Source organism: Marmota monax, unplaced genomic scaffold (assembly GCF_021218885.2).
Source record: "Marmota monax isolate L192 unplaced genomic scaffold, Marmota_monax_Labrador192_F-V1.1 WCK01_AAM20220418_F8-fsc00114, whole genome shotgun sequence".
Classification (NCBI taxonomy): domain Eukaryota; kingdom Metazoa; phylum Chordata; class Mammalia; order Rodentia; family Sciuridae; genus Marmota; species Marmota monax.
The window spans coordinates 3,468,030-3,487,039 of NW_026694943.1; the positions used below are offsets into that span (position 1 = coordinate 3,468,030).

Below are 19,010 nucleotides of genomic sequence, written 5' to 3' on the forward strand. Positions count from 1 at the left end.
AGGGACAGGAAAGGCTGTCGCTGCCTCATTCTCTCCTTGGGTGACACCAGCCCTTGGTTTTGGAACATGTCTTTATCCCCCCGCCCCCTGTCCTTTGCCATTGACTGTGGCCCAACACCAGTTTAAGCTACTGGTGGCTTGTCTTTGTCCATTTCCGTGAGCTGCCTAGCGCCTCCTGAGTGAGGGGGAGGGTGCTGTCTTCTCAGGATGTGTGTCTTGATATCTGTGTCCCTGAGCTGCTTGTGTCCCTTGGGTATTCCCATGCAAGTGCTGCTGTGGAGAGCTGGGGTCCTGAGGGCAGGCACAGTGGGCATGAGGATGGTGGCCTTCTGTCCCCTGTATCCAGAGCCATTGGATGCTCTCATTGTCCTTGCCAAACTGTCTTAGTTAAAACTTATTCTCAAAGACCTTATATGGAACAACTTCCTGATGTTCTTGTCACTTTGGCATTGTTAATGACGACCAGCTGTGCACATTTAGTGTTCCTAGGCAAAGACAAGTGTTATTGTTTCCAGAAAGCTCTGCACCTGGGGATTTTTGCTTACATTTTCTTCTCTCTCTCATTTTTTCCTTTTAATCCTGTGGTTTTGAATAAGTTGGAAATGTCTTAGGTCTTCACTTGCAATTTTCAGACATCAGCAGTGAAAGGTTCTCTGGAAGAGACACTTGTGTTGACATTCATTATCTTCCTTTATTTTATTTAAAAAAATTTAAATTTTAATTATACATGGACACAATATCTTTATTTTGTTTATTTTAATGTGGCACTGAGGATGGAAACCATTGTCTCACATGTGTGAGACAAATGCTCTGCCACTGAGCCACAACCCAAATCCCCTTTATTTATTTTTTTATAAGAAGAATCAGCTAATCAGAGGTGCCCATTCAACTGGGTACCTGCTAAGGTCATATTGGCATGTGTTACATTTGCACTGTGTGACTGGGCACGATCATGCCAGCTCCTCATCCAGCCCTGAGCATTAGATGAACAGGAGAGCTCACCCCAGCTCACACAGGTTGGAGATGGAAGACACCTGGGCCTGGCTCTCTCCATACCCCATGCTTGGGGCACGCCCTACCTGGCCCTGACTGGAGGGGCCTCACTTCTGCTGGAAGCAGGGCAGCCTGTGCAGAGGAGGGAAGACTGAGGTTTGGTCAGTTGGCACTCATGCTGTGCTTTGTTCAGGTGGACTCTCTGGGGTCCTTCTACCCCACAATGAAGTGGCCTCATGAGCCATTTGAGACCACAGGTGACATGCGGGTGTGTCACAAGACATTGGTTAATAATACTGGAAGTGCTAAATAAAGCCTGTGAACCCTCAGAAACTTAGAACATGTTCCAGTGTGTTTGAACAATAAGCCTGCTCTTGCTCACCGTGTCCTACTGTGTCTCGGGCAGGAGGGAAGGGAGGCGTTCTGCACCAGGTGCTGGATGGCATGTGCCCATGCTGCTTCTCCTTTCTGCTGCAGTGGTCACTTGTGTATGCCTCGAATGCTCTGGCAGTGACCCCGAGCTGTGGGGTGCAGGGGATGAAGGTGGGCCAAGACCTGTCTCCTGAGTAGCAAGAACTGCAATTCCTGGAATATTATTGAAAACATCCTTTTGCTTTACTACAGAGTCAAGTTCAGTTGGGCTGTTTTGATATTTTCAAAGGAGGAGTTGGGGGATTTCGCTCTTTGGCTCAGAGCAAATTTCAGCCATTGTGGGTTATTTAATTTTAAAACAAGCATGTATAAGGGAAATACTGGTCATGTGGCTTCAAACTGAGTCAGTGTACACTTGTTCACCCAGGTTAGTTCTGTTAGGCCTTCCTGCCCTGGGCCCTAGGTGGCTGGGCTGCCTGTGCAGATGTGTGCCTGCCAGGCGCTGGCCTCTGTGCCCACATCAGGCTCCTCCACACCCCTCCTGTTTAGCTGCTGGCTCTCTAAGCCTCAGTCTTGATTTCATTAAGCACCCTCTGTTCCTCATGAGCCACAATCGAGGTGAGTGCCTTAGTTTCTTTGTTTTGCTGGAGTGCTTTTTCCCAAAATTGGAGATAAAATATGAAGACAGAAGACCCAGTGTGCCAAAATGTCTATGGTTTTTCTTCTTACTTTTGTAAATTGTTGCATTTAGTTCTACATAATAGTGGGATTCATTATGATTTATGAACACATACACAACACAAAATTTGGCCATTTTCATTCTTTTGATTGACAGTTTAGGAGGAAGTAGATATCAGGGCTGGAAACCATTTCTCTTTAGGATTCTGGAATCATTGCTTGCTATGGATTGGATATGGCTTATCCCTCAAGTTTATGAGCTGGCAGCTGGGTCCCCAGCATGTCACTGTTGAGGTGGTAGAACCTTTAAGGGGTGGAATACAATTAAGTCACTGGGGTTCCACCCTCATGAACAGATTAATATCAGGCTTGCAAAGTGGGTTGGGTCTCACAGGAGTGGATCAGTTCCTGAGAGAACAACTTGCTACAAAAGAGGGAGCCTGGTCCCTCCCTGGCCTCTTGCTTTCTATCTTGCAATGAGACCTCTCACACATATCTCACCATGGGATGCCATCACAATGAGGCCTCAATAGGATCCTTACCAGGGCCTGCTGGTGCCATGCTCTTATACCTTCAGAACTGTGAGCTAAATACACCTCTTTTCTTTACAAACCATTCAGCCTCATACAATTTGTCATAGCAACAGAAAACAGACTAAGACATTGTTCCTGGCTTTGAGCACTTAATGTTGCTGTTGGGAAGCCTTGGGGCTCAATTCTGTCCTGAATTCTATCCTTCTGTGTGTGACCTGCTTTTCTCCTGAGAGCTTCCATGATCTTGCCTCCACCCCTGATGTTCTGATATTCTGCCATGATGTGCCATAAATAGGTTCGGCCTCTTTTTAAGTGGAGATAATTTATTGCAGATGCCAGGGCTGATTTCTATGTTTAATATTACAATATTATTTGAATATGTATCACTTAAAGCCAGGTATAAACCTTATGTTTATGGTTCTTCCAACTATAAAATCACATCAGGACTGCAAATTAAATGCAAAATACAATCCATGAGACTGAAATGCACACCATTAATTTACTGTGATAGCTGACTTTATTCCTTTTGTAACAGGGATTAAGTACAGATTGCTTGCAGCTCAGTGTCTTTTGAAGGACAACTTCTGGCTTCGATGGTGTGAATGAGTCACTTATATATATTAAATTTATATATTAAATCTGCCCTGTGGCCTTTTTCTCATTAGCTCATGACAACTGACATAATTCTGCTTCATGTGAATGTGTAGACACAGAGTGGGCCCAGCCGGAGTTGGTCGTAGGATGCCCACACAGAGCATTCTGAGAATATGTTTGTGTACAGGAATTTTTTTGGAATTATCATTAAAATGAAACACCAAGTGTCAATATTATCATAGTGAGCTCATATAAGGGTTCAGTTCTTATTTCAGGCTTCCTCTGCCTGCTTTCTCCTGGAAGGCTTAGAGAAAGGTGAGCCAGCAGAGGCTTTGGCTATTCTTGGAGAATGTTTGGACAGGCCATAGGAGCTGGTGCATGCCACTCCCCATCGCCGCCTCCTCCTGCTGCCCGTTTGCCAGCTGCCACCTTGCACAGCGGTGGAATCCCACGGTGCTCTACCATCCCTAGTTTGAGATCACTGTTGAGAACTGCTGTTAAGCTGTGTTGATGGGGCTTGAAAGACATGATCCATTTTCAAGCTGAGTTTCAGCCTGAGTAGTCCTGCCCACCGCTCACCGCGAGACCAGGGTGAGTGTTTCATTTTATAAAAGCTCACATGACACCTGCCAGGGCTCAGTGTCGATCTTCTGGTTAGTTGGAAGTGTGTGTGTGTGTGTGTGTGAGAGTGTGTGTGAGCCTGTGCATGGTGTGGCGGGAGTCACGTATGGTCGTGTGTGTGCAGATGTGCGTCTCCACTGCAGGCCAGCTGTGTTGGGGACTCTGCCTCAGTTCCAGGGCCTGATCTGCTCTGCCTGCCCAGGCTGTGCACCTGGCACTCTACGCTGCAGTGTATCCCTGTGCAGGGCAGCGTGGTCACCCTGCTTCTGCCTAGGAGTTGGGGTGGGGCTGGAAGTGGCTGACTTCTGAACTGTTGGTTGGCTTATGAATGTCCACCAGGTCCTGTGTCCTTGTCATTGCCATTTTCTCCAACACCTCTCAGGCTCAGAACCTGCATCTTCTCTTTACTTTTTCCTTCTCTTCATCCAACATCCAGGTTATCCCCACTTTGCACCTGTTTTTCCCTCCCTGTTTATTGCTGTTTTAAAATCTTCTGCTCATTCTTTTCATGGCTCGTACTTTGGCCTGGTGGCTGCATCTCGGCCCCCTCTGCCTCTCACCTTGGGCCTGCGTCAAGGCCAGCTCTTTGCTCTGTTCTTTCCTTCCGGAGCTCAGTGACTACAATCCCTACAGGATGGGGGAAACTGGCAGCCTGTAAGCTGATGCATTTTGTTTGTCCTACACAATCTTTTAAGGAATTGTTAGCCAGTTTTTAAAAATGGAGATTTTTTTTTTATATACTGAAAATATCTATTTTGGGCCTTCCCTGAGAGCTTGGAAAATCTGGCAGTACTGAGCACACATCCCCAAAAGGCAACAGAAGGTAGGAGTGAAGTGTTCCCCACTGCCTTTCCTTGGGCCATATTCCTCCAGCGTGCCACACTCTCCACCACTCCTTATATCACCCCCATGTGGTCCATTTGTGTCATCTGTCTGGACTCCATACATTAATATTAGCTTGTGGATCTTTCTACACTCAATACTCAGAATAAACCTTGTATTTTGGCTGCCTGTGCACCATTTGCCTCTTGTGTATATGCTCCCTCCCCCTCTAAGTCTGTCATTCCACAAGCTGACCCACCTCCCCGCTTCCCCCATGAAACCTCCCTGCCTGCCCCAGGTGGAAGTCTTCTCTCTCGCTGAATCACTAAAGCTCAGTGGCTTTTGGTGCCATTGTTTGTTATTTTGTTTATTGGAGTTTGTGCTTCTACTGCCTGTACCCCAGGCCCAGGGCCTCACAGTGTCTCACACCCAATGCCTGGGGCAGAGCGGGTTCTCAAGGGAGGCAGGACCAGATAGATGATGGAGATGATCACAGGCCTCGTGTTGCAGTGAGACTGGAGTTGAGATGAAACTTGGCTCTCCACTTCTGCTGGCAAATGGGGTCTGCACAAGTTACAGGCTTTTGCCGCAGGGAAAACCCATTCTAGTGTTAGCAGCTAATCACAGCCTGCCAGCCTCAGCTCTGAGGGTCCTCACAGCTCTCAATGGCAGGCTGTGTCCTCCAGGGTCACAGCAGACCCCAGCATCTCACCCCCAACAGCTTAGACTGCCCATTTCTTCTTTCAGGTTCTTATCTCCTGAATTGGAAGAATGAAATTCACAGACAAGGAAGAGTGAGTGTAAAAGAGTAGAATTTATTCAAGTGAGAAGAAGAGAGAGAGAGAGAGTTCTCACATAAGGGACCTTATAAGGGTTGCCACTTGAATGTGTAAGTTTAGGGGTTTATATTGCTCTTGGGTCAATGCTATTGTTCATATTTTGCTAATCAAAATATGGTTCTGGAAAAGTACCAGCATGCTGTGGGTTCAAATTTAGGCTCATCAGGACTCAGAAAGTGCCAGTGGTTTTGGTTAGCCCAGTGTGAACTTCCCTTCAATCTCTGTCAGGATCTGCCCTCACTTCCGTCTCCTCACCACTCACCAGTCAGGGTGGGGCCCTCCTGGTTCACCTCAGCTCTGGCTTACCAGGCTTCGGGCCCACGCCAGCCGCTGGTGCCCACAGCCCACACTCCAGCTTGCGCAGGCCGCCACTCTGCCGCTGCTTCTCAATGGGGATTCATCAGTATCACCAGGAGGGCCCCTGACTGATGAGGAACTGTGTTAGCTGGTAACCTCCCCCAGTGACTCTGAAGACCACTGTTTCACTTCTTGTCACCACAGCCACTGTTTGGGGAGACATCTTTAATGTGAGGCAAATATCCAAATGCAACCAAACCCTGGTACACTGTGGTGGGTGGCTGTGGGTGTCTTCACTCCCTTGTAAGGGTTTGGCCTGTCACTAAGGAATTTCCGTCCTACTGCTCTAGCATTAATTAATATTTGGAACATGGGGCTGAGGAGACTCTCCCTGGATGCAGAATCTCCAGCAGCAGCGGGAACACCCTGCTCTGTGCTCCTGGCAAGCACGTTGAGCTCTTTCCCCTCCCAGGCCTGAAGAATCTGATTGAGAAAGGAGAGACTCACAGATGGGTGGAAAGTGTTGATGCCTAATGAGGGCCATGATTACTCCATGAGCACTCTGCTTGCTTCAGCTTGCCCAGGGTTTCCCAGCCACATGCCCTTGGGTGGTAGGAGTGACCTTGAGATACCAGGTTCCTTGCCTTCTGTCAGGCCCTTTAGAGAGGGAAAAGGGGCTTTGCTTCCTAATTCTAGGCCAGAGAGCTAGTGGACTGTAGGTCAGCGCTGTCCAGTGGAACCTTCTATGATGACAAAAAGTGTTCTAAGTCTGTGCTTTTTAGTGCAGTAGCTGTTTGGTGCATGTGGCTGGTGTGAGTGAGAATGGAAGTCATCATTGTTATGAATTTAAGTTTAAGTACCACATGTGGTTGCCATAGGGACAGCCCAGATCTCGAGGGTTGGGGAGATAGGTCAAACACAGTACCTTTAACAGAGAGCCCTGTGCGGTCCTAATGAAAGGACATCTGGCTGACTCACAGTGAAAGCCATTTGACCAAGTGTCATCAAAAGTGTGTCAGTAAAGTTTGCAGGAACCGTGTGGCTGTGCTGTTCTGAGGAGAGCATTGGGAACGTACTATTCTTTCACTCCCTTTAAGAATGGTAGACACCAAGCTCCTCTTGGCTGCAGTTCCTTCAACAGGTTTTATATCCAGCTTCCTTTGCTTGCTTTCATTAAGCCATGACATAATGTATGCTTTGTGTCTACAGAATATAAATACTGAACCAACCAAGGGACTGGTTGAGGGGAAGAGCAGGAGAAGGTAGGAGGAGGCTCTGTAGACTGTCACACAGATTGGGACTTGCCGATTCGTCTATTTTGTTTGGCTTTTCTTGAATGCAGTTGGCTGAGACCGGCTGGGCTGTTCTGGCCTTATATGGTGGTTACTAAAGCTACCTGGTATTGTGGACGTAACTGAATTCATCTTGAGCTGCACTTTCCAAAACACAGATGCAGCATTTGCTCAGCTCTTCTTCAGGGTCTGATTCATGATGGCCTTTGCCCTCCACTGGACTGGGCTGTTCTGAGGGTGATTCATCTGTGCTGGGGCCTGCCACCAGCAATCTGTGTTCCTGTTTCTGGGCTGTCAGTTCTTCTGTAATCTAGTGAGTTTCTTTGTTGGTGTTTGTGTCCCCAGTGGTCCTTTCCCTGGAAATTCTGGCCAACCTTTGAAAGCTCTGCTGCTTTATCAAGGTACACTTTCAAGTTGTATGGACTGCTCTCTATTTGAGGTCCTCCTAAAAGTTCCTCTTCTTCTCCTACCAGTGTTCCTTTCAACATGATTCCAAATATACACAAAATTAGATGGCTGGACACAAGAACATCTGGACAAGAGAACAACAACATGGTGGAGGGTCAGTGGTGGTGGCCAGGGAGGCTTGCACCTGTAGAGCAAAGCAATACCCAAAGTCCTGGGTGGGGTTTCCAGTGTTCTGGCAACAAAGTGTAGCTTTGAGATCCTTCCAGCATCCTCTTCCCTAATGGAGGCACACTAGTTAAAAAATGACGTCTCATTGGAAACAGCTGCTTTGTATTAGTCTGAGAGGTTGACTGGCTGGATGTGAGTGTGAGATGGCTGGATCCAGGGAAGGACGGCAAAGTCACAGCAGTCCAGCAGCATCCATTCAGAGGCCAGGGATGCCTGTGTACATTGGCTCATACAGATGAAGTTCCCAGGACAAGGAAGGTACCCTCAGCTATTCTCAAAGTCATATTCATACCCCTCACCTTGATATCCTGGGAAACCAGGTGATTGTGTTTTAAGTTTATTTTATAATACCTTAGAAATAATCACCAGTGCTCTGGTTGTCTTATCTGTGTGTCAGGTACTATTCTGATGGCTTGATATCAAATAACTAATTTAATCCATGCATCAAAGTCAGTTGGCATTTAATATATCATTTATATGTCATTAATGATCATTTATATACAGAATAACTTGCCCTGGAGTCACAACTGGCCTTGACCCAGCTGCCAGATTCCCAGAATCCATGTCCTAGCAAGAGAAAGGTCACCTTGCAGGCTGACTCTTGTCAAAACATTGAAGCTTCCTACTGCTAGATCACCAGTTTCCACTAATAGGTAAATTATCATTAAGTGCAGATATGAAAATACAAAATCTTTCTTCCACCAGGTAAAGCCTTGCAGATGAGACCTGAAATGTTCACATCCATAATAAATACTGTGTCCAAGTGGGTTAATTCTTAATATCCGAACAAAGTCTCTCAAAAGAAATTCTCCATGGGACCAGGGATAAGTCACTAGTGGCTCAAATGAAGGATTGTTTCTGGAATTTTCCTGCCCATTAAGGGTCTGCCCTTGGAATCTAGTGTTACTAGAGGTAGGGGGTCATATTCCTGTTTCTCCAATGTGCTTGGGTCCTTGTTTTGTATTGGAACCAAACACATAACAGGTCGAGTACTAAGTTCATTTTCTTAGAAAAGAAGAGTTCAGAAAGTCAGCCTTGCCCCAGAAGTCAAGATGAGATAGCTTACACGGAGTAGCTAAGCCAGGTGGGGGGCCTTCCAGGTGTCCTAGTGTGCAGCTTTCTCTCCAGCTCCTGAGGATAGTGCTCCACCATCCCAGTGGCTGGGAGGAGTTGGGCTGCAGGTGACTGCACATAGAAAATGAAATGCAAAATTACAGGTGTCTCTTACATGCTACTTTATTTTGACATTTTAAGATCTGGGAGGTATAGCAGTGGTTTAGGTAACAGAAGAGATGAGAAGGAGCCCAGGTCTATTTGTGTTAGAAGTTCAGATTCTAATAGAGGTATTTTGGATTAGCAGAGTGGAGTGAAAGGACGGAAGGTGGTAAGGGGGTAGGAACGTGTTTTAGTTAGCATTTTCACCACTGTGACTAAATGTCCCAACCAGCATAACTGTAGAGGAGGAAAAGTTTGAGGGCTCAAGGTTTCAGAGAAGGCTGGATCGATTCCTCAGGGCTTGAAGAGAGGCTGAACAACATGGTGGAAGAGTGTGGCAAATGGAAGCAGCTCATATGGAGATTAGGGGGGAGGGGGGGGACTGAGACTGACTGACTCTATTCTCCGAATACATAGCCACACCCCCAATGAGCCACTTCCTCCAGCCACACCCCACCTGCCTCCAGGTTACCACTCAGTTAATCTCATTAGGGATCAATTCAGTGATTAGGTTAAGGCCATGATTCAATCATTCTCCTCCAAACTTTCTTGAATTGTTCCACATGTAAACTTTTGAGGGGACACCTCACATCCAAACCATTAACAGAAAGATAGTAGAATGAATCAAACATTATTACCCTATGTGCATGTCTGACTACACAACCAGTGTGATCATACATCGTGCACAACAGAGAATGAGAAGTTATACTCCATTTATGTATTATGTGTCAAAATGAATTTTACATCATGTATAACTAATTAGAACAAATTAAAAAGAGAAAAAATAAGTTTAGATTCCAAGTTAGCCAAGTCTTTCACCTTTCTAAAGCCCTCTTTTCTGGACTGGATGTCTTTGGTTGCTCAACCCATACTGGCTAAAGCCACATGCAGGGTTTGTTCACCTACTCAGGCATAGTTTGACCTGATGTCTTGGTAATTTTATCCAGAACCTGCTTTTTTTGTGTTGTTTCTCCCTTCTTTTTCCAGCATGGATTCCGCCTCATCCTGAACCAGCCTCTCTTCGTGGTTTCCAGGGCTATGTGCTTCCTCAACCCATGCTCAGTTCACAGGGAGTGTGTGTGTGTGTGTGTGTGTGTGTGTGTTGGCGGGGGGGGGGGTGTGCTCTTGGAGGAAGAGTATCTTTCCCAGAGTCTCCCTGGGTCTCAGTTGGATCACACATCCTCTTCAAATCAGAAATGGCTGGGGCATTGCTAATAAACCCAGAACCTGTGGTGGTATCACGGGGTCTCGGGGTATTCCCAGACCCCGAGCTCTGAAGGGACATGTGGGTCAGTTCATAAAGACTGAGTAGGCAGAGAGGGGTAGATGCTGGGTGGGAAACTGCAACTCTTCCCACCCGGTCTGTGGTCTGCCTGCCCAGCCATTGAGCACACAGGTATGATCTGTTAGCAAGTAGAAAATTGTCATTTCTGAATAGCACTTTTTTGTTTTGTGATTCTTAAAGCTCTTGACTCCCTCCCTTCCTCCGTCCCTCTGTGGTTTTCTCCCTTCCCTCCTTTCCCCCTTTCTCTTTCCCCTCCTTCCCCATCGCCTCTTCCCCTTTCTTATCCTCTCCCATTCCCCTCCTCTTCCCTGAAGTATCTCCTTCCCTTTCTTACCCCTCATCCCCTTTCCATAGATAACATAGTCATTTATTTAACTCAACTAAATTGATTTGGCACAATATACATTTTCCCATAAATAAAATGCCTTCATTTTTGCCCACAGGAAGAAGAAATGCCAGACGTGGAAATCGATATCGACGACCTTCTTGATGCAGACAGTGAGGAAGAGAGAGCATTAAAACTACAGGTAAGCTGCTCTCAAGATATTCAAGATATTTCTAGCCTCAGATGTTTGAATCCATTTGGTCTCCAAGGCTTTGCCAGAGCTGAATCTGCCCCGTGGGGGCATTGGTACCAGGGCTTGGGTGGGGGCATTTTGCAGAGAGGGAAGCACAGGGTCTTCACTGCTGGGTCTTCGCCCTCATGAGCTGCATCTCTGATGATAAATCAGCTCTTGACTGTAGTCTGCTCTCTAACACCTTTTGGGTGTGACCTTCTCCAGTTTCATTTTATTGGAAGAGGGCTGGTTTCACCTCCAAAGATCATTTTTCAGGGAGGATAGTGGCGCCCACAAGCATATAAGAGGGAGATGAACTGAGTGGGACTGGGACTGTCCAAGCCCAGAGGTGGATTGTATCATGCTTGACATTAATTTCTGGATTAGTTTGCTTATGGCATAATTCTATTTAGTAAGATACCTTTTAACAGATCTCACCTGACAGCATTCTAGCAAATTGATCGGGGTGCCAACATCTGTTTTCCTAGTGGAAAGCAATAAAATAGGTGCAGTCTTTCCCACGGGAGGCCAAATCTATCATTTAAAAATTGCATTTGGAAGTTTCGAAAACTAATTAACCTTTAACCTGCCATTATTCTTAATGTCCACGGATAATTACTGTTAATGGTTATTACCAATGATGAATGGTCATAAAGCAATTCAAAGGGCACATTTTAATGCATTGATATGTTTAATGTATTAGTAATTACTAGTGTCCCTCAAATGGTGGACAGCCTCAGTTGTAATGATTATTTCTTGTGGGTAGATTTAGTTGGAAGACAATAGCATCCTAGTTATAAAAGTTAAAAAAAAAAGATAAGGCAGATACCAGTTATGTAGGAAGTAGAGTGACATTAAAAGGTTGTTTTAAAACCAAGAACTTGAAAGGGGCTTTCTTAGCTGTCATTCCCCCACCTTGATTCCCAGCTGAGACATGGAACCTGAGGAGATTGGGTCCTAAGCTGACCTGTGGCTGAATTATGACCAAGCTCCCTCTCCAGGTCCACTGTGATCACCACCCTCTTGCACAGGTGATCTCAACTTCAAGTTTATACAATTTAATATTAACAAAGTATACAGCCCAAAGGAAAGGTGGACATGCACCAGGTAGGTGGGTTAGAGGATCCCTCTGGTTCAGTTAATGCAAGAACAATGCAGTGGGGCATTCACTTCCTGTTAAGGGCCATCCTGGGTTGAGCTTCAGAGTCAGTATGCATCTCTCTGCAGACTAGAACCTGATGGTCACTTTCATTTCCCCCTGATTTTTTAAAGTAAGTCCTTCTCCTCAGTGGTGCTCATAGTCTAGTCAATGGTTGGGTTTGTTTTCAATGCTATAAGAGCATAAAAACCCTGTCTTTTTCTATTTTAAAACTTTCTAAAGTAAAGGTGTGCACGCATGTATGTGCATCCTTGCATATTTTAATATGTTCAAATGACCAGCTGGTGTTGAAATAAAGTTTGATTGTGGATAACCAATATGAGGTCTTGATTTATCATTGTAAAAATAATAGTATAGAGACAAAATGATTTTAATTGCATTTTAAAAGTGGCATTGAATTTTAAAATAATAAAAATGATTTTCCATGTGTTTAATTCCAGGAAGCTCTTGTAGACTGCTACAAACCAACAGAGGTAAACAAATCACTTTTCCTAAATGTGATGTTTGAATTGGTTTTTATTAAAACAATTTGTCTGTTTTTAATGCTAAATCACAGTAGATGAATGCTAATCGACTGTTATTATCTATGAATGCGTATGTTTCACAGTACAACTTCATTATTTCTAAGCTTAAAATGTCTAGTTCAGGAAGACTTAAAACTAATGGAATGGGGTGTGTTGCTTGCTTTAGATAAAAGCCAGACTTCAAAGAAAATTGTGAAACGGTATGTAATCATTGTAAAATTTTAGATTTATTACTGGAGAATATATCCTTTCAGTTTATAGGCATATATTTTTTAAAAACTTAAAGCTGATTCTGTTTTTTCAAAAGAATTATCTTTATTGAGAGAAAAATGTTATGCTTTGTTTAGGTATTTATAGTATATGTAAATATTAGTATAAAAACAATTGTTATTAATTGGAATAAATTGAGGTATTTAATATAGACTCTGATGACTGAAAGCAAGAACATGGTAGAGATTAATCTGAAAATATTAGCAAAAGAAGTACTTTAGGTTAGTTCCTGTGATAAATCGGAGGCATTGGAAGATTCATCAGATGTTTTATAATTTGTTGTAATATAAAAGCAATTGATGGTAAGTCTTGTGATTTTTGAAGTGGTATATTACAAAGAGAGAAGAAAACATTTTTATGAGTGTGTAAGATTTCAACAATAAAGATGTTTATGATTATTTGGTTTGAGGTAATTACTATTTGAGTTGTATTCCTACAGCCTTCACTTTTGATTACATCTTGTAGTCACAGAGATTTTAAATTTTAGTTATTAAGATATATACTTTTAGTCAATGTAATACATATTCATACTTTTGAAAACCAAAAAAATATTATAAGGCTCATAAAGAAAAAAATAGTGTGTTTCTCCATTTCTTGGCTCCATCTTTATAGGGATATATATATATCTCTCCATCCCTGTAATGGATGTTATATCCCTGTAAAGAATATTAGTGCAAAGTGAACTACAGAACTCTGAAAAAATGGATATATATATATACATACACACACACACACACACACATACACACATATATTTACAAATATATATATATTTATTCACACATTTATGTTTATGTGTATATATATGTGTTTATATATATATATATATATAGGTGTTATTATATTTATATGTGATATATATATTTATATGTGATATATATATATCACATATATATATTTATATGTGATATATATATATCACATATAAATATAATAACACCTTTGCTTCCCTGTTATTTGCTCTTTTATCCTAAACATGCATTTACTATTTCTTCTTTGTTTATTGACTACATGCATTTACTATTTCTTCTTTGTTTATTGACTTAAGGGGAAAGATGATAGCACTTTTACTCTTCACACAATTTCTTTCCATCCATTCCACAATAAAATTATATAACAGTATTTTGTTAAATTAGTAGTTGAGAGTAATAATATTATGATTTAAAAAATATTTTTCATTACTGAGCCCACAATATCATACGACCATGACTCCTCTCTTATATAGCTCTTTGTTTTCCTGGAGTTGATAACTGCCTTGCCTTTTATTTTGTCTAGTACCTATTGCTATTTTATTGCTCCAGTGTTTTTGTCAAACATGTAATATATTTCCTCTGTGCTTAAACACTTCATTGCCATCTTCCTACCTCCAGACTTTTTTTCTGGAGCATCTGTACAATCTGGAATAAAACTTTACTTACAGTTATTTGGGGAGTTAATATGAGCTAAAACAATTGGTTATTTGGAGAGTGGTTTTAAACTCTTGCGGTGAGTTAGAAGAGACAGGTAGGACTGTAGACAAGACAGTGATGGATTATGCAGAATAACCAGGTGATGTGGGGGTGAAGAGGTTGCTGCTCAGGGCACCTGGACTGGATATAGAAATGGCGTTTACTCATTTGCTTATAACCCTTTTGCTTCAGTACTCACCCAGGTGAGAAGTTCCTTTTGTTTATTTAGGTGAGAAGGTTTGGACTTGCAGATTTCTCTTCTGATTGGCTCCACAGGCGCCAGTCAGTGGACACCCCATTTTCTCACTGTTTCTCAATGAGCCCTGTTCTCCCTCCCCCACCCCACCTTCCAGTCTTTGCAGTGTCCAGGGAACAACAAATTTACAGTGGTTAACAGTCATGCAATTAAAGGAAGATGGTGGGTTTGCCCCTGGAACAAAAATCTCCTTAGCTAGTTTTGATGTGGAGGCTTAAGGATGAAAGGATATAATACTTGAATATTCTTCAGAGTTTTGAAAGAAGAAAGGAAGAAAATAAGCTGGAGCTTCCAAGTGAATATCTCTGTGTTCTTTTTTTAGCTCATGGTTTCTAGGAATGGAAATGCTGTGAAATGCTGAGAAATTTCATTTAATTTTGTGTATTTGTGAAAGGATCATTTCAGAAAGGTGGGGGGCAGTTTTGCCTTTGAGACAATGTTCATAAGAAATAGGTTTTTCTGGCACCTGGATTGTGAGATAAGAGTAATACCTTCTACTTTTCCAGAGTTCTGTAGTTCACTTTGCACTAACTTCCTTTATCTTATTTTGGACTCACAATGATCACTTAACGTGAAGAGGGTTTGAGTAACTTACCCAGGATGCCAGAGCGGTGAGCAAGCAAACCAGGACTCCACCCTAGTTTCTGACACCTGATCTTGTGCTTTGTCTGCAGTCTTCCTAAACTACTTAACTCAACAAGAGATTTAGGACCTTAAAGGACCTTGTCCTATCTGAACTAAATGCTTAACAATTGATGATATCCTTAAAAATTGCTGTCTCTGGAGGTGTGATATTTGATCAAAATTATTTTACATACAATTAGTATACCACTTTCAAGTTAGGAATGTAAGCAAGATGTCTTTGCTGACTCAGATATATTTATTTATAGTCTCATTGTGGAAGTAGGGTAGGTGGTAGAAAAAAACACCAAACTTCTAGTCAAGAGATTCACAGCAGTGCCAGTATTAGCTGTGTGACTATAAGCAGTTTTATTTTTAGCTTCTCTGAGCTAGTTTCCTCATGTGTAAAATGGAGGTAGTCATAACAGAGACTTCATCAATCTTGTCTTTGATGTATCTAAAACCAATTGGATTTAGTAAGAACTATATGCTATTTAGTAAGAATTGTTTAGTAAGAACTATAATTATTAAGCATTTAATATGCCAGGCACTGATCTAATCTTATATTAACTCATTTAATCTTTTTTTTTTCATAAAAGTTTCAAACATTTACTCAATCATCCATAACTTTAAAAATGTTTTAGTAGATTTCATTTTAGAGCAGGGTGTAGGTACATAGTGAACTTGATCAGAAGGTAGAGATTTCTTATATACAACCCGTACAACCTCTGCCATTCCCCCACTCTCAAGATCTCCTACCAGAGTGGTGCATTTGTTACTATTGATGAACCCACACTGCATATCATGATCACCCAAAATGCATAGTTCACATCAGGGCTCACTCTTGTTATTTTGCTTTTTTTATGGGTTTTAACAAACATATAATGACACACATATCCACCATTGCAGTATTCATCAGAGCAATTCTCATTACCCTAAAAATTCTGTGCTCTGCCTGTTCATCCTTCCTTTCCTCTCACCTCGGATAACCACAGATGTTTTTACTATCTCCATAGTTTTACATTTTTCAAAGTGCCATATTCGAATCATATAGCATGTAGCCTTTCCAAACTGGTGTATTTTCCTTATAATATGCATTTAAATTTGCTCCGTGTCTTTTCATTGCTTGTTAGCACATTTTTCTTTTTTAGTGCTGAAAAATATTTCATTGTCTGAATGTATCATAGTTTATTTATTCATCTACTGAAGCACATCTTGGTTGCTTCCAAGTATTGGCAATTATAAATAAAGTTGCTATGTGCATTCTTATTCAGGTTTTTGTAGCAGTGTTTCAATGTCCTTTGTGTAAATCTCAAGGAATTGCAGTTGCTGTGTTCTATGGGAAGAGTAGGTTTAGTTTTGTAAGAAACCATCAGACTCTTATGATATTGTTGTACCATTTTCCTATCATTTTCAAGTTAGGAATGTAACTTGAAATAAGAGTAAAATATCATTGAATGAAATATCATTGCTTTAAATTGCATTTCCCTGATGTATAATTTGGAGCATCTATTTACATGTTTTTCAACTGTATGTCTTTTTAGGTGGGGTGTCTGTTAATGTCTCTGGTTCATTTTTTAACCAGGTTATTTTTTATTATTGAATTATTAAAATCTGGGGGTGTGGCTCAGTGGTGTGGCTCTAGTCTAACATGTATAAGGCCCTGAATTCAATCTCCAGCACCACACACCAAAAACTTCCTTTGTATATTTGGCTAACAGCTCTTTATCTCATTTATCTCCTGCAAATACATTCTCCCAGTCTGCAGCTTCTCTTTTTATTCTCTTGACAATGTATTTCTTAGAGCAGAAAAATTTTATTTTGATTAAATCCAGCTTATCATTTCTTGTCAATCTTGTCTTTGATGTATCTAAAACCAATTGCCAAAGAGTAGACCATCTGGATTTTTTCCAATGACATCTTTGAAGAGTTTTATAGACTTACTTTTTACAATTAGATCTATGTATGATGAATGTGGATATTTGCTTGTCTCAGCACCATTTGTTGATGGTGGCTTTCTTGTATATATTCTTGATCCTTCATAAAAAAATCAATTGATTTTATTCATGTGGGCCTATTATGTTCCATAGATCAATTTGTTTTTTCTTTCATCAGTTCCACACTGTTTTGATTACTGTAGCTTTATAGCAAGTCTTGAAGTTAGCTAGTGTCAGTTCTCTGAACTTATTCTTCTCTTCCAATATTGTATTAGTTATTCTGACTCTTTTACCTCTCCATATACACTTTGGAATTAGTTTATTTTGACTGAGATTGCATTAATCTATAGGTCAAGCTGAGAAGTGCTCACATTTTGATAATATTGAGTCTTCCTGTCCACAAACATGGAATATCTCTCCACCCATTTCTATTGAGATAGCCTCGAACTTAGACTTGTTCTCCAGCTTCATCCAGTCTACTATTGAGTCTATCAAGGGCATTTTTCATTTCTATTACACTGTTTTTGATCTTTGCAATTGCATTTTGGTTTTAGAACACCCATTTCTCTGCTTGCATTGCTGTCTGTTTTTGCAAGCTGCCTCCTTTATTCATTGGATTCCTTAGCACTAATCATAGTTGTTTTAGATTCCCAAGTTCATCATTCCAACATCCCCACTATATCTGAGTCTGGTTGTAATGATCGCTCTTTCTCTTTGAATAATGATTTTTGCCTTTTACTTTTGTAATTTTTCTTGCTATCTGGACAGGAGGAATTGGGTAAAATGAACTGCTGAAAACAGTCCTTTAGTAATGTGGAGTTAAGGTTTGGGGAAGGAAACATTCTGTAGTCCTGTGTTTAGGACCTAATCTTCATTGAACCTGCGTCCCTGGACTGTAAACTTCACAAGTGCTTCTCATCTCTCCCTACACCATACACCCTACTCCCTTTAGTTGGCACAGATGGCTAGAACCAGCAGGAGTTGGTATTTCCCTTTCTCTAAGTCAGGCTCTGATAAAATCCAGCAGGGTAGGCTCAGGTTGGTTTTTCCCAAGTACAGTATTTGTTAAGAATAAAATGCTCCAGTGTATTTCATATTGTTCTTTTTTTTCTTCTCCTGCCAGAAGCACAAAGGAATTTTTCTCTGATGTTCAATGTGAAGATCTTAGAGGTGAACTCACAAAATATGGGGAGCCCTCATAACTGAGTCTCCTTGGAGTTTTAATCCCTCAGATTTGTCCACTCTGATTCTAGCAATTTCTCAATTGCAGTTGATGTTTCCTGCCATGGCTCTGGTTCCCACAGAAGTTGCTGACTGTGGTTTCTGCACCAGTGAGTTGGGATTCTCTGTATTCACCTGTCAGCCTCTCTACAGCATTATGTGCCCTATGACTTCACTGCTCTTATGAATCCAAAAAACATTGTTGATTTTTGAGTTTGTTCAGCTTGGTAGGATGGAGTGGTGATATCTAAGCTTCTTGCATGCCTGAATGGAAAGAGGAAGTTTTACTTAATCTTCAAGTCAAAGCTATGAGAAGGACAGAATTGTTATCAGTTACATAATGTAGGGCATGGAAGAATTGCACAAGGTCACACAGTTGGTAAGTGGAGAAGTCAGGGTACATATGAAAGTATCTAACATAAAGCTTCGCATGTATGCCCTTAACATGTTAGTTGAACCTGATTCTGTTTAAAGTAATGCTTCTCTACCACATGTTCAAGATACAAAATGCCCCAATTCACCAAAAGGTATCCTTGAATTATTAAATTTGGTGATTGTACTTTAAGGAATCTGCTAATTTCTTAGATGTGATATTGGTTTGGTTCATCACCTTCTGTCATATAGTTTGGGTCGGTGGTTTTCTCCTGTGTAGGTCACTGGCTAATAGGAGAAGGTCATCTGTTTTTCCATTTGATTCATGTTCAAACTGTGGACTCTTAACATATAATATTTTTTCTGAGTTGGATACATTAAAACCCAGCAATATAATTTTGGTCACCATAGTAAGGTGTTAGTGATTGATTAATAAGGACACGTGTTTTATTACTTTCCCCTTAAGTA

General features: G+C 41.7%; 1 protein-coding gene across 1 annotated transcript in view; it reads left to right on the top strand.

Moving 5' to 3' along the window:
- The window catches only part of Ppp1r14c (protein phosphatase 1 regulatory inhibitor subunit 14C), an 82,833-nt gene that overhangs the window by 50,131 nt on the left and 13,692 nt on the right, over window positions 1-19,010 (top strand). The window contains exons 2-3 of the mRNA XM_046427431.2: window positions 10,621-10,704; window positions 12,334-12,366. Coding sequence (XP_046283387.1) covers window positions 10,621-10,704; window positions 12,334-12,366 — 117 coding nt within the window. The remainder of the gene's footprint in view (window positions 1-10,620; window positions 10,705-12,333; window positions 12,367-19,010) is intronic.